General features: G+C 44.6%; 2 protein-coding genes across 2 annotated transcripts; both read left to right on the forward strand.

Moving 5' to 3' along the window:
* Positions 1 to 736: 736 nt before the first annotated feature.
* Positions 737 to 10,158, forward strand: ATP6V0C (ATPase H+ transporting V0 subunit c). The gene is made up of 3 exons (XM_003762120.3): positions 737 to 1,003; positions 8,746 to 8,929; positions 9,306 to 10,158. The coding sequence occupies exons 1-3, from the start codon at positions 934 to 936 to the stop codon at positions 9,508 to 9,510; spliced, it is 459 nt and encodes a 152-aa protein (XP_003762168.2). The 5' UTR covers positions 737 to 933; the 3' UTR covers positions 9,511 to 10,158.
* A 675-nt stretch (positions 10,159 to 10,833) lies between these two features.
* On the forward strand, positions 10,834 to 20,607 carry AMDHD2 (amidohydrolase domain containing 2). The gene is made up of 11 exons (XM_031962450.1): positions 10,834 to 11,097; positions 12,673 to 12,809; positions 13,328 to 13,467; positions 16,533 to 16,587; positions 16,737 to 16,949; positions 17,063 to 17,151; positions 17,382 to 17,526; positions 17,617 to 17,724; positions 17,968 to 18,036; positions 18,596 to 18,697; positions 20,293 to 20,607. Exons 1-11 carry the CDS (start codon positions 11,015 to 11,017, stop codon positions 20,379 to 20,381), a joined length of 1,230 nt encoding a protein of 409 aa, XP_031818310.1. The 5' UTR covers positions 10,834 to 11,014; the 3' UTR covers positions 20,382 to 20,607.
* Positions 20,608 to 20,883: the final 276 nt, after the last annotated feature.

The following is a 20,883-nucleotide window of genomic DNA, read 5'->3' on the forward strand; positions in this document are numbered from 1 at the left end:
CGCCAGACCTGTACGGCCACTGAGATGCCTTTTCGCGCCCCCCCCCCCCCCCCCCACCCCGGGTTTTCGGGGGCAGGGAGGCTGTGAATGGGGAGCCCCTTTGCCGGGGGGGAGGGGAGGAGGAGAGGGAGCGCAGAATGAGGTGGGGGAGGGGCCGGAAGGAGGGAGGGACTACATGGGGACGTACGGGCAGGGAAAGGAGAACCGCCGATGAGAAGACAGACTAAAATGAGACAAAGCTAGGTACCCCGGACCTTGCGGAAACCAAGGCGGGCGCTTCACCTGGGGAAGCCAGGAGCTCGGGAACCCTGGGCACGGACCAAGCCTGTTCCCAACCCCAGAGGCTGTCCCCGGCTCTAGAGAGGCGGAAAAGTAGAGTCCGCAGAGGAGGCGGAACTAAGTGCCCAAGCACGCCCCTTATGCTAATAAAAGCGAATCCTGCGGCTGAGGGCGGAGCCATGGGCCTGCCCCCGGAGTCAGGTGGTCGGGCGGACCCACTTGAATTTAAATCAGAAGGGGGAACTGATAGAGCCCAATATTGCACTTACGGAAAAACAAAAGAAATCCAGCCAGGAACCTACACTTGTTTCAATAACAGACGAATTAGTGATATATGCCTGTAGTGATGTTCCTACAATGGCCGGATGGGACGTAGGTTGGTCAGCCTCACCCCATCCATCCCCTCCCACAGGTGCCAAATGGTGCAGACCAGGGGCAGGGCTTCCAGATCATGTGACGCCACTGCGGCCGCCATTTTGTTCTGCGGTGGTGGTATTTAGATCGCTGCGCGGACCGGAGCCGGTGCCTCCCGAATTCACGCCGTCCCGCCCGCCTGCCCACCCTCCAGTCCTTTACCCACTGCCCAGCCCCGTGCCCCCCTTGCTTCTCTCCCTTTGCCCCATCTGCCTTCCGGCCTACCGACCCCGCGCAGACATGTCCGAGAGTCCGGAATACGCGTCCTTCTTCGCCGTCATGGGCGCTTCGGCCGCCATGGTCTTCAGTGGTGAGAGGGGCAGGGTGGGGTCGAGAACGCGCGGTGTTGGGGGTCTCGGGCCTCTCCATCCGGGGCTTGGGCCTGGTGACGTCACAGGCTGACGACAGCTCCAGCCAGCTGGGGCGCCCCCCCCGGACGTCATGTGAATGCGGGGAGGGGTTCCCCTCCTTTGCGGGGGTCTTTGTGGTGGGCGTCTCGTCTCGGGGATGGATGACCCGGGAGGGTCCCGGCGACTCCCAGCCGTCCGTGGGTTCGGGGTGTGCGGCGGATCCCCCGCACGGGGCAGGGCGGCTGCTCCTGCTCCTTCCCCCCTCCGCGCTCCTGCAGACTCCCGCAGATCCGGGGTGGGGAGGGGCGAGAGCTGCGTTTTGCGGAGCTGCCATTTTAGCTTCCGGAGATGCCGGGATGCTGGAGCCCTACCTTTTCCAGTGTGGTGCTGTGGGTGACCTCATTAAAAAGGCCTGGCCCACTCGGGCACCGAGAGCCTATCCCTGGAAGAGGAGCGGGGGTGCCCGACTGGTGTAACAGGTTGGAGGGCAGGCAGCTGGCTCGCAGATTCGCCCCCTCTGCTGGAAGCTCTTTTTGTCCAGAGAGGATCATTAATCATTGCCCCCGTTCCTGTCTTTGCCTCCGAAACGCTGGCGTTCGCCCCAAAGGCAGCATTCACTGTCTCGTGGAGGTCCGTCTGCCTTTAGTATGGCCATTTGGTGCTTTTGGGGGTTTGGCCTGAATGTCATCTGTTGCCCCACTACAATGGTTTGGGAATTTTAGAAAGGCTTGGAGGTGTGAAAGAGCTGGTAAAGATATCTTATTCTGCTGCAAATGCTGCCCAAGGGCCTTAGCTGCTTGAGACAGTTCTCTTTCCCAGCAGCCCTTGTCTCCCAAACTGCGGGAATTGGTGTGCCTTTTTCTTCCTTTGTGGCCTCCTGTACCCGTTTTTCCTTGGAAAAAACTGTAGTGCTTTTCATTCTCCTTACTCTCTGAATTGACCCAGTCATTTAACTGGAACTGCTCGATCCTTAACAATTATCTAATATCAAATACTCAGCTTTTGTGATTATATTCTATCTATATCTGGCTGCTTTTTTTCTCCCTCATCTTTGTTTCAAACCCTGTTCTTTACACCCCGTGTTCTCAGCACCCAAATCTAATTCTAGTATGGTTCCTGAAATCCTATCAGACATCTTAACTTGGGTGTCTCACAAACATATCTTAATCTCAGCATGTCCAAAGCAAGTCGTTATTTCCCCTTGAGCACTTTTTTTTTTTTTTTAAACTTTCCTGCTAATGATTTGAGACACTACCATCTTTCCAGTTATCCTCAGCTCTTCCCACTCTTCTCAGGAAGTTCCCTTTTCCCCTATATAATATAATTTTGGCTTTTAAAAACCTTCAGATTCTAGCACAAGGTTAATCATACATTACCCTTCACACACGTACATTCCCACAACACTTGTCTACTTGCTATTTCTGTTCATTCCATCTCCCACTTTCATTTATATACATATTTCTGCCCTTAGAGGTAACCTCTCCTCCTTCCCTTCAATTCTTTGTATTTTGCCTTCTGCGTATGTTTCCTCCAAATAGACTGTAAGCTCCTACAAGGCAGAAGCTGGTCCCCGTTTTAAGTTTTTGTCAGTGTATCCCAGAACCTGATAACAAATACTTGCTAAATTGGATTAACAAAAATAGTAATCTTGAGGCAACATGACCCAGAGCATGCCTCTGAACTGGAATGGAGGAAGAATGCCTTAGGGTCCTCTTACCTAAGATGTAAATGGGAAGAATTTGACCTTTTACTTTGTTTTGCCTTAAGGGGTCCAAATAAATGGATAACTGCCAGATGTCCCCACTCTTAAAGAGAATAATTTCAAATTCTTTTGAAAGTTGGGTGTGTACCATTCTCTGGGACTCTGAAAGAGACCTGTCAGTCAGCTTTTGTGGAGCATTTATTGAACACTGCCTGACATTGTATTAACCTTAACTCCTGGGATACAAAGAAAAGAAAGACAGTTCCTTTTTCCTAGGTGCTCATGATAACAGCTAATGTTCATAATCCATATTATATGCCAGGCACTGCTAAGCAATTTACAATTACTATGTCATTTCATGTTCATAAAATCCCTAAGAGGTAGCTATTATTATCCTCATTTCATAGATGAGGAAACTGAAGCGCAGAGAGGTTAAGTGACATGTCCAAAGTCACCCTGGATCTGAGGCTCCTTGTGCCACTCTTCCCCACCTCCACCCTGCTGCCCTTAATTTCTTGGATGAAATAACAGGCAAGCTATATAGGAAAGAGGGAAGTCAATAGAATTAAGAAAATGGGAAAGGCTTCCTAGTAGTTCACCTATAGAAGGTGAGGTTTTAGCTGGGATTTAAGGAAGGCAAGGCAACCAGTAAGAATGCCCAGATCTGATGGATAGAAGATTTTATTCAAGAAACAAGGAGGTTAATATAACTGGATTGAAAAGCATCAAGGCAGGAATGGCACCAGGTTGTGAAGGATTTTATTTTGATTCTAGAGATAATAAGTCACTGAGTCATGTTGCATGGAGAAGGCAAGAGAGAGGGGTATAACTTAACTGCTGTCACATAGCCCCCTACCCTTTTGTTTTTGAAGGCTAAACTTTTAATTTCTCTTAAATACTAGAGAGAACTAGGTCACTTTAATTAGTGACATATCCTTGGAAAAGACGAGCAGGATCCATAGGTGCTAGGCATATAATCCTCCTTCCGATTCTTATCCTCTGAAGATCAAATGTTCTACTGATCTGGGTTTGAGCAAGAAAGAGGGGCAGGGGTAAGGAATCACATAAAGAATGAAGAGTTTAGTAAAGAGATTGGTTACTATTCAGCAGTCTCTGGCTGGTTTTGCCTGGTCTTATCCTCATCTAGTGGGTTTGGGTTTTGGCTTCAGTAACCAAGCCCTGTCTTGCCCTGCTTTAGTGACTGATTTAAGTATGTTTATAGGTATGTGAAGGGTTTGAACACTAAATAGTATCTGCTGACTGTAAATACCTCATCAGTGGAAACCGGGACTGAACCAGTCATAAACTCCAAGGGTCTCCAGCAGCTCCCACATCCTGACTCATACTCTGCTCACCCTGTTGCCTGTCTCTTGTCCAAGTGTGTCTCTCCGTAGTGTCTCAATGTCAAATGCTATTGACTGGTCATTCCTTCCTTTTCACATGGGGTTTAATTTGTGGCAAAAGCTTTAGGAAACCATTTCTCATTCTCTTCAGAATCTGAGAAGCAACTTCTGCTATTTCCAAGTCATGTGTCCATGCTTTCATTGACTCTACAAGTAATTTAACGTCATAACATTAAATGCATTAGCTGCTAATAAGAGACACCCTAATAGAGTGTATATGTGACTTTTTGGCAAATGTATCCTGATTTCTGACAAACCTGAGCCACTGGTTTAAAATGTCTCTGCCACCACTGAAACAAAAGATTGTTCCAACCCCACCCTTCAGTCTTTAGCAATAGCTTTATGGGTGGTGGCCCAACAATCTGTGTTCCTGAGCTTCTTCCCCTTGGTTTTTAGCTGCTCAATTCTTAGCCATCCTCCATTTTGTGTTTGCTCCATCACCTTCTCTTATCTGGCCTAGATTCATGCAATGAAGTGGTCGCTGGTACTATTTTTTCATTCTAGTCTTTTCAGATCTTATGTTGGCTATTGTGTGCTTGTGAACAAATTAGGAGACGGCTACTGTTTCCTGTGTTCATTCAGAGAGCATTTATTTAAAACATATCAGGCTCTAGAAGTCCTGACAAAGAGAAATGTTTATCTTCAAGGAACTTACATTCTGTTGGGAGTAGGGCAGGGAGAACATGGATACAGAAAAAAGTTAATACTAAATATAAAGCAATTGGGAGTAGTTATTACATATGTTTTTCTCCAGTACTGAAGGAAAGTGAAAGTCTTATTCCCTTGTCATTGATTTAGACTCAGAAAGGATGATAGAAACCATCAGGAGCAAATTGGAGTCCAGAAAGATGAAATGATGTACTTGAGGTTGCATAGGTTGGATTCTACTGCAAAAATAGGCTTTGAACCCAAGTCCTTTAACTCAAATATCATTTTCTTTCTACTGTACTATGAAGCCCAAACCTTAGGGTTTTCCTAATGCTATGGAATCTTACTCCATTACATGTATCTTGTTACATCTTCAGGGTCTCTTAAAGCACTGGTTCTTTCTGTATATATGAAGTTATTGCATTGTTACTGGTTTAAACAATTACAAACATTTTACAATCTGCCTAATCTAGGAACAATCTAACATTTTAGATATTCAAAGCTTCCTGTCTACTCCTTTAATATTCTTTCAATCTGACTTTTACCCTTACCACTTTACTGAAACTATTCTTTCCAGAGTTACCAATTCCTACTCTTGCCTAATCCAATGATTTTTTTTTTTTTTTTTTTTTTTTTTTTAAGATTTTCCTTGGCTTTGTAACATTTAATGCACCACTTCATTGAAACAATACTCCTACTCTGATCACCCAGTTTCCCTGGTTTTCCAACCTCTGTCCTGTCTTTTTAAAATTTCTTTTGCTGGATTTTTTGTCTCCCTCAATAACTTGACCATTCCTCAAAGCTTTGTCCAAAGGCTTTCCCTTGGAGGGTGCAGATTTTCATATGGTTCAACTATTTTGCATCTGAGTAGATGTCCTCTAAATCTTTATCTGTACTCTTAATCTGCTGTCCTGAGCTCTAGTTTTGTATTGTGGATTGCTTATAGGATTTTTTGTTGTTGTGAAACCAGATTAATTAGTCTTGCTTCCCAACAGTTTAGTGTTCCTAACCTTTTTTTGTTGTTGTTGTTGTTCAGTACCATTTTGTCATTGCCATTTTTCCTAGTTTATAAAAGAGAAAAATTGACTAAGTCCTCATCATCTTTATCTTGGGCTTCCTTACTGACACAGGATTGGGTATCCTTCTGACAAAGGAGTATCACTGATTTTTATTGGTATAGAAATTCAAACCCATGAACCTGACATTCAAAGCCTTACTTGATTCAACAGCTAGACAGGCTCACTGTCATCTCATTTAACATGAAACTTATCAAATAAAGCCAATTTCCTTGCTGTCTTATGTTAATTAGTTACAGATATCTTTGTTCTGTATTCTTCTCTCCCTACTCCTTTTCTGGTAAGGATGGGAATCAACCTAGTCACCCAGGATCCATCTTCAAAAAGCTGGAAATGGAAGAATACAGAACTTTGGCCTAACTCTTCCCCAAGAGTGCATCAAATCTTTGAGTTAGTAAATGCCAGAAATATTGTAGTCCTTCAGCGAAGTGAATCCACTGTGGACTTGAGTGATCTGGGAAAGATAGAATTTGAGTTGTTTTTTGTCCTGTTAAGGTATAACTATGTAAGAAAGGAATATTATAGGCAGTATGAAAGCACAAAATCATGAATGAACTTATCATTTTAAGGAGCAGTAAAAGATCCTGCTAGAGTTGAGGTAGGGCCAAAATACCTTCTATTGCAATATTAGGGAATGCATTCTTAATATGTAGGTGATGTGATTAGAGCTATCCGTTGGGTTGATTAGTCAAGCAGCCTGTGAAGAATAGATTGAGAGCAGAGTAGAAAAGAAGTTGTATACTGCTTTGTAATACTCTACGTTATCTATCTTACTTGACCAAGCAAAGAAGCCACTTGGAAATTAAGACTGGTAGTCAGAAGGGCAAGTACTTTCTTTGAGTTTGAATTCTTGACAAAAACCTTGTGGTATTCAATACTGTAAATCTAGAATAGAAGTTGGTCTTCAGTCCACTGCTCTTCCCAGAGTTCTTGGTATTTTCTGCTACTTCCTTGTCTTTCTTCACATCTTGACCTGCTGACCTGAAGTTAAGTGCAGAAGCATTCTTTGAGTAAGATTTCATTTGTATATGAGTTGCTTTTATTCTCCCAATGATCAGTCTTTTAATATCTTTTCTGTATCTCTGCCCATAGAGGTTTTTCCTTTATTCACCCTGCCACTCTTCTTTCCCTTCTCCCTTATCCCATCATTGTGTACATCTTTTGACCTCTAAAGGTCTTCTATCTAGTTTATCTCAAATTCTTGGATACTCAACTTTCTTTCAGATCTTTTCTTTCTTGCTCACCATTCTATGCACATTTCTTTCTCCAAGGTAACATCACTTATCCGCAAACCAGTGGCTTTCTATGATCTGAAATATCTGATACTGTTAGTCACTTTCTCCTGGATTCTGTCTCTTCAGTGTGCAATTTGGACTGGGACTTCCATGTGGGACATGAGACAAAAGGCATTTTGGATTGAAAGAAGAGAGAGTTGTTGCAGCTAGGTGGTGCAGTGGATAGAGCACCAGCCCTGAAGTCAGGACCTGAGTTCAAATGTGGCCTCAGACACATTTCCTAGCTGTGTGACCCTGCGCAAATCACTTAACCCCAATTGCCTCAGCAAAAAAAAAGAGAGAGAGAGAGAGAGAATGAAAGAGAATGAAAGAAAGACAGGAGAGTTTGAGTTTTGCCAAACTATAGCAGAGGACTCTAACCAGATGAACCAGTGCTGGTTTTTGGTAGGAACCTGTACTTTTGGACTAAGAAAGGTGATTTATATCTCCTATCTTAGGAGCCATGAATGACGGTGAGTATTTAAAGTCCTAGGTTTACAATGAAGAAAATTAGCCACTTTGCTCTGCTGGCTTTTCACATTTGTCATTCATCTAATTGTTTCTGTAGATTTTAGAACAAATTTTTAACTTCTTGATCTTGAATCCAAGGCTTGGTAGTCTCCAATATTTCCTCTTTATTTCTACAGTTTTTCTTCTTTGTACATCTAAGCTTCCAATCTCCCCTTCCTACTCTCAGCTTAGTAAAAACTTGGTGGTATCTGCTTAAGGTGGTATACCTTTGAAGTAAAACTTTAAATTGCTCCTCCTTGATGCACATCCCTTGATAAGCTAATCATTTTCTTATATTAAAAGAATCTTTGAGAGAAAAGAGTCTTTCCATTTTTCTCTTAGGTTTTGGATATCAGACACTGGGACCAAGCAGATAATAAAACAGTTTCCATGAGTATATAGAGCAATAGTTGTTATACAATTATCAAAATAGTTTTAACATTTCAACTTCATGTGTCTCAGATTAAGAACTGGTTAAGAAATAGTTTCCTAGATGTTAAAGGCCTTTTTCTGTATGCTGATTTTTGGGCCCACATTGAAAAATGGAATTTCCATCACATTTCTGCCTTTTCTCTATTATGCAGTTTGACCCTTGGATGTAGGAATTATAGCTGTGAGTTAGAACATTTAGACCATCTTTTTCCATTCTTGAAATATATGGAGGTGGTGAGGAGAGGGGGACAGTGTTAATAGTTCTCAAACTGGAAGCAGAGCAGATAATTCATTTGAAGCATGAGACTGTATGTGGGTTTGAATTAAGCTTCTAATTGTCTACAGGTCTGCCTGCCTACAAGGAGGTTCTGATTCACCTTTTTTTTTTTTTTTTTTTTTTTTTTTTCCATCTTTTTGTCCTCTGTACCTGAAATGATTTTTTTTTTTTTTCACTTCCCTTGACTTCCTTTAAGACTTTGCTTAAACCCACTCCAAACTGCAAGTACCTTCTCTATCATCAGGTCCCATTTACACTGTATTCTTTGTGTGCAATTTTTCCCATATTGGCCTTCCCTGTTAGAATTTGAACTCTTTAAGGATAGTGAAAGGTTTAATAAATGTTTATTGATTGATTGCTTCCCTCCTTTCCTTTCTCAGCTCTTGGTGCAGCTTATGGTACAGCAAAAAGTGGAACAGGTATTGCAGCCATGTCAGTTATGCGACCTGAGCTGATCATGAAGTCAATCATTCCTGTTGTCATGGCTGGTATCATCGCTATCTATGGTCTGGTGGTGGCTGTTCTCATCGCCAACTCTCTGACACCAGGAATCACCCTGTTCAAGTGAGTGCCAGTCCTGAACCTTCCACTCTCTCCCCTCCTGCCTCTTTCTGCTCAGACTTAGGTCACAGAAGAAATTCTCATGAATAATTTAGAGGGCACCTATCTAGCACCCATACCTCCTCAGTAACGAGATCCTTCTCCTTTTCTTGCTCCCTTCCTGCCTGTGCACATTTATAATTCTGACTGCTGACCCTACTCATTCAGTAATTAACTTAGCCAGGGTGGCCTCTGAGGAATTTTTTGGAGGGTTGGGGAGAGTTAGTCGAGGAAAGGAGGAATTTAGGTCAGCATTTTCCCCCTTGGTGTACCCCCCTTTCCTTTTGCATGTGAGTAGTTAGCCTGTTTGAGATTGACTTCTGACCTTTGACTTTTCTAGGAGCTTCCTTCAGCTGGGAGCAGGCCTCAGCGTGGGCCTGAGCGGGCTGGCAGCTGGCTTTGCCATTGGCATTGTAGGTGATGCTGGTGTTCGGGGGACAGCACAGCAGCCCCGACTATTCGTGGGGATGATCCTGATTCTGATCTTCGCTGAGGTGCTCGGCCTGTATGGCCTGATTGTGGCCCTCATTCTCTCTACAAAGTAGATCCTGTTTTCCCATTCTTCCCAGTGCCCCACCCCACCCCCACTTCCCTACAACCACAGAGTATGATGTAAAGACCTGTCTTGAACCACCCCATCCCTCCCAATTCGCTCCAGAACGAATGGCCTGACACTTGGTGCAGTTGTCCAGTCGGTAGTTGGTCTTGTAAATGCGCAATGTCTTAGTGACTCTTCTGTCTATGTCGCACCGCACCAGGTTGGATGGCACCTGGACTGGGCCTGCCTGAGGCTGAGGCCTCCTGGGTTCCGCCAGGCAGCCGTTCAATCTCCCTTACCCATTTGCTGTTAGTACTCTGTGTATAAAGATGAATTAGAATTTGTCATTTTTCTCTTCACTGGATGTTTATTTATAAAGATTTGACATGTTCATAACGTTTATGGAGCAAGAATTTTCAATTTCCCATGCTATATATTAATCTTAAATATAGGTAGATTATTGCACTGTGGGGTTAAATGTCAAAGTGCTGAGAATTCCTTGGATGTGATAATTTGAAATTCACAATTGCTGTAGTGTCCTGGTATTAGTAAAAACTGTATGACTTGGGAACATGTGGACCATATGTTTCCAGCGGTGCTGTGTAGCACGGGGCCAGGGCTCACAGTGATGTTTCCAAATAAAAATCTGACTGGAGGGGCTGGTGTGGTGTGTCGATCTGTGCATGGGCGGGGCAGCCTTTGCTGCCGAGGTTCCTCACCACTTTTTGGGTCGTGGATGCCTTTGGCAATCTGACCTTGTATGGATCCCTTTCGGAATCATTAAGAGGATAAAATGCAGAGATTATAAAGGAAACCCCAAGTCTGAGATAGCTATCGGTTTCGAAAGTTCAGACTCTACGTTATCTATGGGCAGGTGTTGGGGGTTGGAGATGGGGCTGGCCGCTTTGGGTAGCCGGAGGGGAGGGAGCGGGACGGGACACTTCCGGCTTGTACGGAGCTCCGGGATAGAAGTGGAGGGGGCTTCGGACGCTACCTAAGCGGGAGAGACTGGTCACACCAGTGCTTCCTGCAGAAGCTTTGAAAGTGCGGCTAGTGCTTGAAGAGGAGGGGCCGACCTGCCGTCGCCCTCACCACCGCCCATACCTCGCCCAGTGACCCCTTGGATCACTCCCCAGCCCCACGCGTGCTCTCAGTCATGTCCCTGCTCTGACCCTGGATCATTCGCTACGCCGCGCCCCTTTCTCCCGACTCTACCAGCCTGAGGCTGAGTCAGGGTCGGAAGGAGCGGCTGAAGTCGGGGAATGACCGCTAGAGGGGAGGCTTGTGGGCGGGGCTACGAGGGGGCGAGGTCGCTTGCCAGAGTCTGGTCACGTGCAGTCAGCTGATCGGCGATCACATGACAACAAGGCTGGGCCCTACAGCCCGGCAGGAAGCGACCCAGTGGCGGAGGGTCCTCAGTTCTGGGTGCGGAGGATCGCGGGAGGTGGAACTCTCGCTCGGAGCCGGCTCTCCTTCCCTAGAGGCCCCTCGGTCCCGTATTCCGGGCCAGGATGCCGCCCCAGAAGGTCGGCGCTGAGACCCGAATCGTGCAGTTCACTAACTGCCGCATTCTGCGCGGACACACGCTGCTCAGGTGCGGAGCTGGGAGGGGGAGCCGGGGGAGAAGGGAGAGAGGCCGGAGAGCCGTGACGGGGTGGGGGGGGAGGCACCTCCTGGGGGGGGGGGGGCCGGGGGGGGGGGGGCCAGGGGGCAGGAGAGCTAGGAAGGGGGGGAGGGGTTGAGGTCATTCTTAAGTCCCTAGAATCCCTGAGGGCAGCGACTCCTTATTTTGGGTTGGGAAAGGGTTGGAACGTAGAAGAACTTACAGAATCCGAGAAAAGGAGAAAGGACTTCTAGAGTGGGAGAGATGATCCTGTTCTGAAGGAAAATAGACCACTTTGTACTCAAGGGAGAGCAGGCTTTGGAGAAGGATGAGTCCCTGAGTTTTGGTGGGAGGTGGAAATCTGAGGGAGTAAGGGCTGAATTTCCTGAGGTTTTCTTTACAAAGATACTGGGGTGGTTTGCCTTTCCTTCTTCAACTCATTTTACACATGAGGAAACTGAGGCAAGCGGGGTTAAAGGACTTTTTAGGTTGCTTAGGTAAGTGTCTTGAGGCCACATTTGACTTGAATTTGGATACTGTAGCACCGGGTGCCTATGTTTAGTATTGATATTCATTATTTATGGTACCTTTTCACAAGATATCACTTTCTTCTTTGTTTAATTAGATTTATTTTTGTTTTTGCTTTGCCCAAGATCAGAATTGGTACCCCTGCTTTTTTTTCTTCCTCTGAAGCACAATAGATTCTGCTCCAGACTTTTACCCTTTATCTGTGTGCATCTCTAGGTTCCATGTATATATTTCTTGTAAACATTGTAGGATTTTGGTTTTTAATCAGTCTGACAGTCGCTTTTGTTTTATGGGAGAGTTCATCCCATTCACATCACAATTCTGATTACCAGCTCTGTATTTCTCAACATCGTTTTCTCCCCTGTGTATACTTTTTTTGGTCTTTTTCCACTTTGTCCTTCCTCACCAGTGTTTTGTTTCTAACCACTGCTTCTCTCAACCTGCCCTCCCTTCTATCAGTCCCTCCCTTTTCTTTCCACTTACTTTCCTGTAGAGTAAGATAAGTTTCTATCCCCGAAATTGATGAGATTAAGCTTCAGACAATGTTCATCCCCCCTTTCTTTCCCTCTACTGTAGTAATAGGTCTTTTGTACCTGGTCATGTGATGTGATTTACCTCATTTTATCTCCTCATTCCTCTAATCCCCTTTAATCCTTTTTCTGCTCCTTAATTTTTTTTTTTTTAATATCATCACATCAAAGTCAACTTATATCCACACCTTCTGTCTATGTATACCCTTTTTGACTGCCCTAGTAAAAAACAATTCTCAAGAGTTCCAAGTATCATTTTCCCAGGTAGGAATATAAACAGTTTAACCTTTAAAGAAATTTTTTTTTTTCCTATTTACCTTTGTTTTCTTGAGTCTTGTATGTGGCTAATGAGTCTTCCTTGACTACTCAAATGCTTGCCCGGCACTTCACATATCTACTGAATTATCCAGTTGCCCCTTAAACAGTAACCCTTGGAGGTAGGATTCTTTGTGGGGAGGGCCCCATCACCCTTACTCCCAATCTATTTGTTTAAGCTCTGCACTTTCAGGGAGGACCTGTGGATTCGAGGAGGCCGAATCCTGGATCCAGAGAAGCTTTTCTTTGAAGAGAAGAGATCAGCTGATGAGCAGAGGGACTGTGAGGGTCACATCCTGGCTCCAGGCTTCATTGATGTTCAAATAAATGGTAGGAAAAAGTTCGCTTCCTTCCCTCCTCTCCCAGTCCCAATTGTTCACTCCCAGCTCTTCTACCACAGAACTGGGAGCTTCCTTAGGACACCTTCCCTTCAATTCCCATCTTCCAACAGGGAGGCTTAAGAGCCTTATCGTCTTCAGTGAACCCCAACCCCTCACTTTCAGTATGAAATCTTTGTTTCCCTTACATCTTTCTGACTAATGGTCTTTGTTTATTCAATTGTTAGTCCCCCCCTCAGACATATTCCCTAAGCTATATGGGCCAGCCCTCAACTTCTGCAGAGCCAATTCATTTGACTTCTTAATTCCTTAACCCATAGGGAGTCTTGCTCCATTGTTATTGGACTCTGGTTACTGTGGGTCCAACTACTGTAGGTCACTCAGTAGGCGAATACAGATAAAATTAATCCATTACACAGACAGAACAGTCTCCTGACTAATACAAGTTCTAGCCCAGGGACTGGTGGGGTGGATGGGCTAGTGAGCATCAGCTTCTTTCTCTGGCCACAGGTGGATTTGGGGTGGACTTCTCCCTGCCCAGTGAAGATGTAGGTTCAGGGATTGCTTTGGTTGCCAAGAATCTTCTGGCTTACGGGGTTACTTCATTCTGTCCAACTCTGGTCACTTCACCGCCGGATATTTATCACAAGGTATGTAAGCTGGGGTCCTTTGATATTGTCATTGCTTTTTTTCATCCAAAGAACTCTTAGGCAATACTAAAATCTCAGAGGCTTTCTAATCCAGGGCCCTGTTTTCAGGCATGTTGCTGAAACTCCCTTTCATTCACTGAAGCCCGTACCATAAAGACCATGGTCATGATTATTTTTGAGGTACCCCTTCCGTTTTTGTTGTCTAGGCATTTCTTGTGTCTGGCCAGTTACCCGCCTACTAACTATATTTTATTTGGCCTTTGAGAATGAGTAAAAACTTCATCAGAATCACCAACACAGGAAAATATAAGTTGAAGGTCTTAGACAAAGTGAAAAGTAGCTCCTTTTTCTTTTTTCCTATTTATTTTGGTAATGAAACAGGTTCTTCTGGATTTGGGAAGGTTTTTCAGGGTATGAAGACTCTTGACTTGGGCCATAGATGTATGGATGAATTTTGTAAAGACTTGGCATAGTGTCCAATAAGTTTGTAGGGCACTTGTAAGTTTTGCAAAACGAGTGCACTACCTTCCCAAAGCCATGTACAGTTGCTTCAGACATAAAACACCATCTGAGGATTGGGGTCCTTCCTCACTCTTCCCAAGTAGTATCATGTGTACCTGCAGTGGATCATATAATACAAGACCTAAGTTTGGGTGGCTCTTTGATTTATCTTTAATACCAGAGTTTCTAGTTTGATCCAGAAAGTCTTGGAACTTTGCTTTGTGCAACAATCCACATTCTAGGACCAAATGGTGGAGCAGACATCTTTTGTCAAAGAAGTCTTATGTGTAGCCTCTATTTTGTCTCATTTCTTCTCTGTATGGCATTCGGATCTTTTGCTTCCTAATTCTTCCATCCCCTTGACTTATATTGTCATTACTCATGTTTCTACTCAGCTTCCAAAAAGGGTCCCATGACACTTTTCTGTCTTTTCATACTCTTGCCTTTTCCTGTTAAGCTCCTTAGCCAATTCTAATTCTCTTAACCTTGGTTATGGTTAAGTATTTAATACTTCCCTAGATATCTGACCTAAGTGTAGAATTCCTGGATTTCAATTTCAATATGGATACAAGTCAGGATTCTGGTTGTTTCACATCGTTCACATCATTCCTACTAGCACTTCTAGAGCAGCATTATATTGACCATTTTAAAAAAATTACAAGAGCATTTAATATCACAACATAATTTCTTTGCCTTGGTCTTAGTTCTATTACGTATTCAGTTGTGTAGATGACTGATGAACACAAGTAAAGATACAGAGCTTAAGGTGTAGTCCCTGCCCTCAGGTGCTCACTATTCTGTTTAAGGTATTCCATTTACAGACTGGTCTTGAGGGAGGATAACATCTCTAAAAGGTATAATTGGGAGCTGAGGCCATTCTGGGGATGGAGAGTACCTTGGGCTAAAGCACAGTGATGGTAAATTGCCATACAAATGTATGGAGATGATGATGGGGGAGGAGGGGAGCAAGTGTATTGAACAGTCTGACTAGAACATAGGGTTTATAAAGGAAAGATTAAACTTGGGAGGAGGTAAGTGTAGAGCTATCTTGGGCTTTTAGATTGTAGATATGTAGTCCTTGGAGAATTCCGAACTGAAGGATGATGCTATCAAATCTTCTTGTAAAAAAAATTAATCTGGTAATGATATAAGAGGTAGTTTGGGAGTGGGGAGGATTGGAGAAGATTCCTCTCTCCCTCTCCTTAATTCGGCTTTGTAGATGTAGCTCCAGTCTTAGCTATAACTTTTTTTTTTTTTAAATAGCCTTTTATTTACAGGATATATACATGGGTAACTTTACAGCATTAACAATTGCCAAACCTCTTGTTCCAATTTTTCACCTCTTACCCCCCCCACCCCCTCCCCTAGATGGCAGGATGACCAGTAGATGTTAAATATATTAAAATATAAATTAGATACACAATAAGTATACATGACCAAAACGTTATTTTGCTGTACAAAAAAGAATCTAGCTATAACTTTTATCCTTAGGCCTCAGGACATGTTGTTCTTGTCCGGTGAGCTCTTTCCCCTTAAGGCCAGCTCTTGCTTTGAGAGCTACCAACTGAGACCCCCTGATCACTGCTGCCCTGAGGTCTGGGTACTTCTGCCTCAGCACCCAGAGAGCCCAGGAGGGAGAGAGGAAGCAGTGCCAGGTCCTGTGCTGAGTGCTTACAAATGTTAACTGATTTGATCTTCACAATAGCTTTAGGAGGAGATGCTGAAGTGACCTGCCCAGCAGCACTTGCAGTATTTGAACTGAGTCTTTGAGTTCAGGACCCTCACTCTCCAACCTGATTGTCATTGGGTGGGGGAAGCTTGCCTCTGCTTCCACCCTGATATGTGACTTTGGATAACTCATTTCCATTCTGGGAAGTTTCCTCTTCTATTGAATGAAGGTGCTGGACTGATTCTCTAAGATCACTCACTCTTAGGCCTAATGTGCTGTGGCATCTTTTAGACATTGCAGGGACTGTTTGGCCCTATTTTTGTAAAGGAGTAGTTGAATGGAAAATTCACTCAATCCATTTCTAGGCTGGATTTTCCTGTGCCCTGAACTTTTTTATACCTCAGGTTTTCCTGCTGTATCCTGCTATCGCTTCATATTTTGTAGGGATCTGTCCTGATGTTCACTTTCTGTGGCTACTTTTGCTTTTATATCTAATTCCATCCTGTTCCTTGGCTCAGGCCCTCGGGAGTTCTCTTCACTGATTTTCTGATTCTTTCCTGCCCAATTAGTCCCACCAGCCATGCAGTTCTTCTCCTGGGAGAAGGGAGAAGCTGTGAAATGTGTAAGGTATTGGGTTCTGGGCTGTGTTCTGAGCCATGGTCCTTAGGGTCCTGGCTTTGGGCTAGGTGCTGGGTGGGGCTCCGGACTCTGGACTCTGAGCTCTGTGCTGTGGGTTCTGGGATGGGCTTGATTTTGGACTCTGAGCTCTGTGCTTGGGCTGGAGTCCTCAGCGCCAGGATGTGCAAGTAGTCTGCTGGGCCACACAGCTTTGTCTTTGGGCTTTAGACAAGAGGATCCAGAATGCTCTAGAGCTTTAGTTGCTCTTCTCTTCCAGGTCCTTCCTCAGATCATTGTGAGAAATGGTAGCTCCCAAGGAGCAGGAGTCCTTGGTGAGTAACTAATCTTTTACCCTTAGGGCTCTTTGACAGTCATATTTTTGTATTCCATGTCTGCCTACCTGGGGAGAAAGATGGGGCAGAGGGCTAAAGGGAGAGGACTTTACAATGAGCCTGCCTTGAATCCCTTTTCTCTTGTTCAGGAGTGCATTTGGAAGGACCATTCATTAGCCATGAGAAAAGGGGGGCACATCCTGAATCCCACCTTCGTACCTTTGAGACTGATGCATTCCAGGAATTGCTGAAAACATATGGTTCCCTGGACAATGTTGCCATAATCACCCTGGCCCCTGAACTTAGACGCAGTTATGAGGTCATCAGAGAAATCACTTCCCGTGGCATCTGTGTGTCCGTGGGTGAGAGCAGGTTTCTGTCACCTGGAAGCTCCCAATAAATCAGAATTTTCCCTTCTCTAAGTGCCCCCCACAATTACTAACACCAATTGCTTTTCTCATGAACCACTTCCCAGGTCATTCAGTGTCTCACTTGAGGGAGGCTGAAGAGGCAGTCCAGAATGGAGCCACTTTTATCACCCACCTCTTCAATGCCATGTTGCCTGTGAGTAACCTCGTCTTAGTTCTCTGCGGGGCAACTCTGGTCTCTCATGTTCTGGTGGAGGACATGCTTGAGGAAAAGCAGCAGTATTGTTAGGGAGAGAACTCGCGAGCATGCGGGAGGGTTTCTGAGCCACCAGCCAGACAGAGGACACTGGCAGCCTGGAGCACTCCATCAGTCTGCCTCTTCCTTTGGCCTCTGGCCCTCCCCCACACACCCTGTTGTCCTTTCAGTTTCATCATCGTGATCCTGGCATTGTGGGTCTTTTGACTAGTGACCAGATCCCACCTGGACGGCAAGTGTTCTTTGGAATGATCGCAGATGGTATCCATACCAATCCTGCAGCCTTAAGGATTGCACACCGTGCCCATCCCAAAGGTGGGGAGGAAAGGGCCAGAACCACAGGGATGGAGAACAGAGTTCAGGAGCCCAGTGTGTGACAGAAGCTGTGGTCTTTCTCTCTTCTAGGGCTTGTGCTGGTTACAGATGCTATTCCTGCCCTGGGCTTGGGCAATGGTCGACACACATTGGGTCAGCAAGATGTTGAGGTGGATGGGCTGACATGCTGTGTGGCTGGTAAGGGTGGGGTTAGAGATTTACGTTTTAATGGCTCATTTCTAGTCAACTTACTTCCCCTTGAAAAATAAAACAAAACTGAAACATCTCTAATATCCCATGAGACACCTCATTCTGATCAGTGACCCTGACCAGTGGTAGCATCTACCACTGAAATCCAACCCTTTCTAGAATGCTTCAAGTATCTCCCATCCACGTCTGTCTCTCACTTTGTTTCCATTTATCTTGTCTCTTTTCCTATAGGTACCAAGACACTTTGTGGCAGTGTGGCCCCATTGGATGCTTGTGTCCGGCACTTCCTCCATGCCACAGGTCCTCAGAGTGGGGAAAAAGATAGATGCTCTTTGAGCCTGAGACCAAGAAGTCTAAATTTAGGGGTGGAGGTGGGAAGTGGGATTCGGGTGACTTACTGCTTCCAGTGGCTCTCTACTTTTGATTTTTCTTTTTCCAATTGGGATAAACCTTTTTGGCTGCAGTGCCATTGAATTTCTGGATCTATTCTTCTGGGCCTGAATATGCTCTTGTTTGTTAGCCTCAGGAAGTCAACAATTGAGGGTGCCTTGGTGCCTGAGACATTGGATGAAATACTGTAGCTCTGTTCTCTCTGCTATTCAGGCAGGTGTGCCTGGTTAATTTCAGAAGTAGGATGATACATAGAGGTTTTCAATGTTAACAGATACAACAGGAAACTTTTAGGCCAGGGAATGAAAAACGCATGTGTCCCAGTGGGAAAGCTCTCTCCCAAGACACCCCTTTCTCCTCTCTTCCTGGGGCCAGATGTCCACCATCCTGGCCAAACTGGAAGGCAGCAGCATCACAGAAATAGTTCCAGAGGAAAGGAGTTTGCTCATATTCGTCACTTGCCCAACAGGTTGCAGTGTGGAGATGGCACTTGAGGCTGCAACCCTGCACCCAGCCCAGCTGTTAGGGATAGAAAAACAAAAGGGGACCTTGGACTTTGGCTCCGATGCAGGTACCTGGGGTTTGGGAATGTGGTGGAGTGCACTCTGGGGTGAAAGGGTACAATCTTCCTTCTCCTGTAGCCTCGGGTCTTGAGATCTCAAGACAATTTCCTGCGATACTAATTTTAAGACTCAAAAATGAAATCTCCCCCCTTCCTTTCTGGCCTCAATAGCTAGAACATCTTCACTAGTGTTTTTGAATGTAGGCTACCACATCTGTTCACCAACTAAACCAACTCTTCTATTTTTGCCATCCTCAAACCAACATTGGTTAGCTAATTTAGAATTTGTTGCCAGTAGTGCTGAGAGATTAAACTGGTAATCAGATAATGAAAATCAAAAGCTATTATCTCAACTCTTGTCTCCTTGAATGGTAAGAAGCTTTCAGCTCCAGAAGGTCCTTGCTATTCTCTGGGCTGAGTCCTTTTCCCTGATGCTTTCTTTCTCTCCCTAATACTACTTAAGGAGTCTCCTACCTAATAACTAGTTCAGTATCTTATTTTACTGATGAGAAATTGAAGCCCTCACAGGAAAGATGATAGGGACCCAGATATTACTGCTCTGCCTTACCTCTTTCATGGGATTTCTAGGAGGCTTATAAAGAGAAATGAGAGAAAAAGGAGAGAGGCAGGAGCAGGCCATGTTTGAGAGAGAACAGTGGAAGTTTCCCTTCATGCATAAGCCCTCCTGTTACTGACTAAAAAATAGTTTAATAGTAAATATTCTGGGATCTTTCTGAAGCGTTCCCCCCCCCTTCCCACTGGTTTCTAGTGTTGGTTATTCATCCTAAATGTATGCTAGTCTAAATTATGCTTTTAATATTGGGTAACTCACTCAATTTACACACATACACACAAACACATGTGTGTGTACATATGTGTATATATACATATATAATGTTAATTATTTCATTAAACATTTCACAACTTTTAAAATCTTGTCATTTTTAAAAATTCTGAGTTCCAGATTATCTTCCTGTTTCCTTCTTCTCCCCTACCTCTTGAGAAAGCAAGAAATGTGTTATCAATTATACATGACATACTCTTTAAGCTTCAGTTTCCTCATCTGTCAGATGGGGATGGTCCTCTGTCGAATTCTCAAGGAAGAATGGTGATAAATGAGATACTGGGTGAAGATGGCAATGTGATGACCATTTGAAACTAAGGATGTCTAGCCTGAAGAAAAGACTTAGAGGAGACATGATAGTTGACTAAATAAGGCATTGGAAGAGGGATTAGAGGAGTTGTGCTTGGTCACAGTGGGGTTAACAAGGCAAATTTAGACCAGATAAATGGAAAAAATTCCTAACTCTGAAAGCTATCTTAAATTGAGAGAGGCTGCTGCAGGAGACAGTGGTTCCCCTGAAGGTCTTTCACCAAAGGCTGAGCAGCACCTGCCAGTTATTTTGTAGAAGGGATTTTTTTTTCCAGGTATGAGTTGGACTGAAGTCCAAAGCCTCTGAAGTTCCTCTCAGTTCTGAAATGCTGTGAAGATATCTTGGCCAGATGAAAACCATGGGAGGGCAATAGTAATTGATCCTATGAGCCCTCTACATACTGGGAGGTTGATGCCTCACAAGGACATTTCCATCATGTTTTGTCTGCAGACTTCGTGGTCCTCGATGACTCCCTGAATGTCAAAGCCACATACATTGCAGGGGAACTGGTGTGGCAGGACAAGACTCTCAGTCACTAATGGCCAGGAGCCAGGACAAGACACTGCTCAGCCCTCCACTAGATGTTGCATCTGCATTCAAGTTGGCAGCTTCCTTGGTGTCAAATATCTGAGAAGATAGAAGTTCCTGTCCCTTTTAGACCTTATACTTGAAGGAATACTGAATCAAAGTCTTGAACTTGAACATGGATTCCACAGGAAGATCGCTTCTGTAGTCTACTCTCCGAAATAAAATGGCTACTACTAATCCTGCTGCTACCACTCCTTGCTCCATGATGAATCATGATGAGTATTGATTGGGACCTTTGACAATTAGGTCCCCTCCCTCTTGAATCAACAGAGATGAACATGCACCTTAAGAGTGTTTTGGGTTCCTTATTTTGTTTTTAATTGAGCTTAAGCATGGGTGTGGCCCATTCAGTCAACCTGGCTTTCCTCCTGGAGGAGTTTGCAGCTGTGGTTCTTGGCCTACAAGGTTATGGTCTTACTTGGGAGCAAAGATTAACAAACATGAAGTAGTTAG

The sequence above is a fragment of the Sarcophilus harrisii genome, chromosome 1 (assembly GCF_902635505.1).
Source record: "Sarcophilus harrisii chromosome 1, mSarHar1.11, whole genome shotgun sequence".
Classification (NCBI taxonomy): Eukaryota; Metazoa; Chordata; class Mammalia; order Dasyuromorphia; family Dasyuridae; genus Sarcophilus; species Sarcophilus harrisii.

Bases quoted from the DNA above. Each gene is read 5' to 3' on its own strand.
- ATP6V0C (XM_003762120.3), top strand. From the start codon at position 934: ATGTCCGAGAGTCCGGAATACGCGTCCTTCTTCGCCGTCATGGGCGCT. The intron at 1,004-8,745 runs GTGAGAGGGGCA...TTCCTTTCTCAG, and splicing joins GGCCGCCATGGTCTTCAGTG to CTCTTGGTGCAGCTTATGGT. The intron at 8,930-9,305 runs GTGAGTGCCAGT...TGACTTTTCTAG, and splicing joins CCAGGAATCACCCTGTTCAA to GAGCTTCCTTCAGCTGGGAG.
- AMDHD2 (XM_031962450.1), top strand. From the start codon at position 11,015: ATGCCGCCCCAGAAGGTCGGCGCTGAGACCCGAATCGTGCAGTTCACT. The intron at 17,527-17,616 runs GTGGGGAGGAAA...TCTCTCTTCTAG, and splicing joins ACACCGTGCCCATCCCAAAG to GGCTTGTGCTGGTTACAGAT. The intron at 17,725-17,967 runs GTAAGGGTGGGG...CTTTTCCTATAG, and splicing joins GCTGACATGCTGTGTGGCTG to GTACCAAGACACTTTGTGGC.